At 42.6% G+C, this 5649-nt stretch overlaps 1 protein-coding gene across 1 annotated transcript; it reads right to left on the bottom strand.

The window, feature by feature from the left end:
* Window positions 1-2766: 2766 nt before the first annotated feature.
* On the bottom strand, window positions 2767-3847 carry LOC131483854 (testis-specific H1 histone; the record flags this gene model as incomplete). The annotated part of the gene is given in 2 exon segments (XM_058682236.1): window positions 2767-3721; window positions 3724-3847. Coding segments are annotated over 2 exon segments (897 nt in total), but the record flags the coding sequence as incomplete, so codon positions are not given.
* Window positions 3848-5649: the final 1802 nt, after the last annotated feature.

The following is a 5649-nucleotide window of genomic DNA, read 5'->3' on the forward strand; positions in this document are numbered from 1 at the left end:
ATAAAGTGGTTCTGCTGGGTCAAAGGATATTTGCATTTGTAATTGCAAAAGGGAAATTCCCTCCATTTACACTCTCACTAGTGTGAGTGCCTGTTCCCCCACAGCCTTACCAATGGAGTAGGTTCTCAAAACCTTTGAATTGATTAAAAATGTTATCTTATTGTTTTAATGTGCATCTCTCTTATGAGTAAAATTGTATCTTTTTCATATTTTTAAAGGCCATTTGTATTTTTTGTTAACTGTTTTATCAACAACCATTGAATAGTTCATGCTAAAGGGCATCTAAGCTTTGTTACAACTCTAAAGTCCAACAATTTTCTGATCATCATCATCGACTAGGCAGTTGAAAGCAAAGAATTGAGGTCAGGGATGTTCCATTTGCTCTGACTAAAGTTAAATACCCAAATATGGCACTAGAGTGTGAGCAGTGAGAAGTGGGGATTATGCTTTATCCATCTTTATTCAGCAAAGCACCCAGAATCTTGTAGGCATTTAGTTATTAGTGAACACTTGGGATGAGATTACCTATTCTTGGGAATTCCTTTCACAGAAGTACCCAGCTAGCATTATAATCTAGATAATCTGGATAGCTTGCCAATGAGTAAAGTCATTTCTTATATTTCATTGGAGTACAGCCACCCAAAAGCTTATGAATGAAAAATAATCTGTAGTGACCATTGATAGCTATTACAGTCAGGATCTGACACTTAATAAATTCAATAAATGTACTGACTGAATGGATGGAAATTTGCTTAAATGAAATCATCACAATACAAACAGAACTGTGATGGTTCTTAGGAAATCTAGAAAAATGTTTGCCCCTGTTTTGCATCCCATCTTAGGAGAAAAGGCATCTAGTTCTAGATCATCTGATTCTTTAGGTAAAAACTTGCCAGGACTATAGGGGCATCTGGGTGGCTCAGTCAGTTAAGCACTCAACTTCGGCTCAGGTTATGATCTCATGGTTTGTGGGTTCGAGCCCCACATCAAGCTCCACACTGACAGTGTGGAGCCTCCTTGGGATTCTCTCCCCCTCTCTCTGCCTCTCCCTGATTCACACTTTCTCTAAAATAAAAATGAAATAATAAAACCTCCCAGGACTATAAAGGGGCAATACATCTGGCTATCACAAGGACATGTGATTAACTTTGTTCTAATTGTGTTCAATAGACGTTTTTCACAGCCTCTTTTCAGATGGCTCCCTATTCTCTGATTCCGTTTGCTTCATTCTGCTACTCACAGACAATTCAAGAACACAATGAACCTAATTACAGCAGGGGGAAATTTCAAAGTTCAAATCATCTATAGATGAGATATACTTCAAGCATTTTACTATTAGCTTTGCATAGGTTTAAAGTGGTAATTCTTATTTAAGGGTGTGAGAGGGTGATTATTAGCATCACTTAAGCTTTCTTTTCTTCTTGTGTGGTTGTTTTGTTTTGTTTTGTTTTTTGTAAATACACATACTCTGTTCCCCCTTGTAGGTGATATCAGACTCTTGGCAAAAGCTTGGTCAGGACACTCTGAAAAAGCTCCCCAGGTTGTCCCAACACCTTCCCACCTCCAACGATCACTCTCACCTCTTTTCAAGAATAAAAAGCACCTTCCCAGTTGTTCCCTTTCCCCTATTTGTTTGGCTTCAGTTGGAAACCGCGTCATTTCCCTGAACCAGCAACTTTGATATTTACTTCCCTAGGGACCACTTCCGTGTCCTGTCATGACCTATGGCATGAGAACTACTCCCATGCTGCTCTTAACCTTTGCTTTCAGAACTAAAAGAAATCATACATTTGCTCCATATTTGATATATAGTGTTCAATGCCTGTTTTTTTTAAGAAAAGCAAAAGACTTAGCTATTCATTAGCCTTCCCCATCTTATATTTCTGATAAGCATTCTATAAATCTTTGTTGCTTGTTTTGCATTCATAAATCTTGATAATATCCTCTCTTATAGTTAGTGCTTTCCCAGTTGATAACTCCTTTACTGAATTTTGGCAAGAAAAGCCTATGTCATGATATTTTAAGTACTTCTTATTTTACTAACACTTAAAATCATCCTACCCCAATTACAACTCTTTTTTTACAGAGAAGGAAAACCAAGCTATGAACAGGTAAGTAACAACTCAGCCAAGGTCAGAGTGGCAGAACTTTGACTAGAATCCTGGTCTCATTAAGTACTGATCCTGTATAGTTTTCTGCTATAATCATTATTACATAATCACAAATTATTTATACTCATTAAAATCTCAGTAATGAGCACCTACCCTGTGCCAAGCTCTGTGCTAGATGCTTTCACACTCTCCTTTAAGTGAAGATTAACATATAAGACAAAGTTTTAAAGTTAAGATTATCAAGTCAAGCAAAAACTATAAACCCATTACAATTTTGGGAGAAGGGCCTTTTTCCTAAAAGGAATTTCAGTTAAGAACACTTTGGATCAGTGAGACCACTCAACTTAAAGGTTGTCTATTTTCTTGTCCCAACGATGCCCCCCACTTTGCTCTTTACATGCCCTTCTCCCCAAAACTCAATTTGGATTTGATAGGGTATCTAACGTTAATTCAGTACTTCTATCTAATCTCGTCAAGTTGCCGCTTTTCTACTACCTATTTTCTTTTTTCCTTCTGAAAGGCATTTTCCCAGGTCCTGAAGCAGGAACAGAATCCCAACATCTTGTCTCTTCACCCCATATGCCTCTGCTATAGGTCTCACATCACCACCCACCCTTACCCTTCCTGGTACAGCAAAGACGAAACAGACACAATGTAGTGGAAAGGTCTTGTGTATAGTTTTGTCCACTTCAGTGTGTGAGAGCTGCTCTCATTAGAGCCTAAGGGGAAAGGCATCTGTGCCTGGAGGAAGGGAAATTGCTCCCACACTACAGGCTCCCGGCTGCATACGGAGGACTTTAAGCTTTAGTAGAAGTCTTTGTGCGAACAGCCCTTGGGTCATGCATGGGTCTTCCCCTGACCGCTAAAATTTAGGTCACTTTTAACCAAGGATGTCTTCTGGATAGTGCGTTTTACCAACGTCTCCTGGTCCTGCTGCTTCTCTTCCCTGGGCTTCGAGCTTGGCCTCTTCTCTCGGGTCCTAGGCCTGATGTCTTCCTTCATGGTCCGACCTCTCCTCTGATTCATCACCTTGGCCCTTGCTCCCTCCTTGGCTTTGGAACGCACCGAGTCCTTGGCTCGTGGCCTGACCTTCCTCATCCTCGTGTTTCCCTTCGTGCTCTGTCTCCATAATTCCCTGGCCTTCTTGGCCGCCCTGCGATGCGTGCTGCGCCTCCGTGGGCTCCGTGGCCTAGGAGGAGTCCTCCTCGAAGAGCGCACGCCCCCCTCCAACCTCGGGCGTCCAGGCTTTCTCTTCGGCTTTGGACTCTTCCAAACCCTGAAGTAGCCGGAGGCATCGCTACCGCTGACTCGGAGAAGCGTGCCCTTAACATCTGACCTGGGTGCTTCGCCTGAGTGGCGGCACTTCCGGCGCACTTCGTAGCCAGCATTTCCGAGCTCCTTCTTGAGAGTGGCCAGAGTCAGCCCTTTGTGTGCTGTGATGGCTCGGAGCAACAACTGGGACACTTTGAGCACCGAGGGTGGACCCCGCCTTGGCGGTGCCCTGAGGGTTTTTTCCGTGGCCTGCTGGGTTTTAACTTCAGTGCCTTTGGATTCACCAGTGGGCCCAGGCACCTCAGCCATGGCCCCGCTCCCGCCTCCGCGGGGCCACTGCTCTGGGCCTCCCCAGCCAAGGCGGGAGCTAAAGCTGAGACTGGCTGGACCACGTCACAATGGCAAGGCCCCACAGAGATGTTCAGGTCCTGGTTAGGGAGCAGCCACCCAGGTAGGGTGTCCAATCAGACTTAACTTTCTTCTAGGTCTAAACCAATCCAGATCCTCAGCGCCTCTGCACCCATAAGAATCACCCTTATGATCCCAGGGTGTGTTCGCCCCGCCCCTTATTGTGCTACCACTTCTTGACCTTGATCTCAACCATTTACTTAAGTTCACTATTTTTCCGTGGTCCTGAATACCATTGACCCACATTTCCCTAAGGTGAAAGAAGCTGCCCCCAACTATCTAAAACAGGTCATATGATGCCTTTAAAAAAAAAAAAAAAAAATGTGGTAGTCTGGCAAACAACCCCCGACCTAGAAACTCCCACCTTTTCCGCCCACCAGTTAGAGATCTATGGTCATGCCTCCCTGATGTGTCTCATGACACGGTGGATTCTATGCAAGAATATGAAGGAAAGAAGGAACCACTAAACCACTACCCTAAACAATGATTCCTACATCTGAAATTCAGATGCCTCATTCGGTTGGATTGGAACAGTCCAGTTTACAAATAGCCTAAGAACTCTGGTATAATCATTATTCTTTGAGCAGACTTTGCTTTTCTACCTCTTGTCCTTCTTCTTAGATTGCCCACCCCTTTTCTCTGCCCAGTATAGCCTGCTCATCTTTCAGAGTCCTGCAAAATACCTTTTTCACTGAAGCCCCCTCATATTCTTTTGGTCAAATGATTTCTCTCAACTACCACATTAAAATTTTGCAATGCTATACTGCATTTTCTTTATTTTAAATTAATTCGGTACTAGAGGATACAATGAGGCACAATAGTTTTAACAAGAAAACAGCCTAGACTCAGAGCTGTAAGACATAGACACATACCCCAGCTCTTGAACAGCCATGTGGCATTGCTAAATCCCTCCATATCCTTGGATCTGACTTTTTTATCTTAAAAAAAAAAAAAGCCAATAATACGTTCCTACCAACATCACAGAATTATTGCAAAAATTCAGAAGAGGTGATGGTAGATGACAAAGGACTACCCAAATATAAGGCATAACATTAACTTTACCCTGAATGTTTATGTCTTTCCAACTAAATTAAAAGGTCCCTGAGAGCCAAATAGCCTTTGAATTTCTATGGTCCATGCTGCACTCAACATTATTCTTTTATTCTTTATTAAACACAGCAGGCATTTAATTGAGTCTGTGTAAGCTCCTCTCTGGTGAGGAGACTTTCTCTGGATTCAAAGGAAACTCCCAGAAAATCTGGAGAAAGGAGCAGGATGAATCTCAAAGGGTTGAAAAGGAAGCTAGTTGCTCAAGGACTTATTATTTTGGACACAGTTTAGTTGGGAATTATTCAGAGAACACTTCAAATTGCAAAGCATATCCTACTTCTCCAAAGGACATTCACATATACCCAGCAGTCACAGGCTAGACTGTGACATAGTTTCTCCCAGGAATAAAAGTGCTAGAAAGTAGCTTAGACCAGTGCTTCTTAAACTTTAATGTGTACTTCAGAAAGTACAGATTCCAGTACATTAGGTCTGGAATGAGGCCAGAGGTTTTATCTTTCCAACAAGCTCCTAGGTAGTTCCATCTGGTTATAAAACAACCCTTAGAGGGAATGGGGAGGAGACAGAACGGGAGAGGCAAGAGATTAGATTGGAAAGGTAGGTTAGGGCCAAGGTGTGAAGGACATAACATAAAAATGACACAGCTATAAGTAGTCACACAGCAGTAAGTGGTAGAGTGTGGATTCATGCCTAAGTCTACTGAATTCTAATGCCTGAGTTACTAACTACTGAGCTAGGTTTCCTTTTCTCCAAGGTTGACCCTCCCCACACCTTTATGTATCTCCACCAC

Source organism: Neofelis nebulosa, chromosome 8 (genome assembly GCF_028018385.1).
Source record: "Neofelis nebulosa isolate mNeoNeb1 chromosome 8, mNeoNeb1.pri, whole genome shotgun sequence".
Classification (NCBI taxonomy): Eukaryota; Metazoa; Chordata; class Mammalia; order Carnivora; family Felidae; genus Neofelis; species Neofelis nebulosa.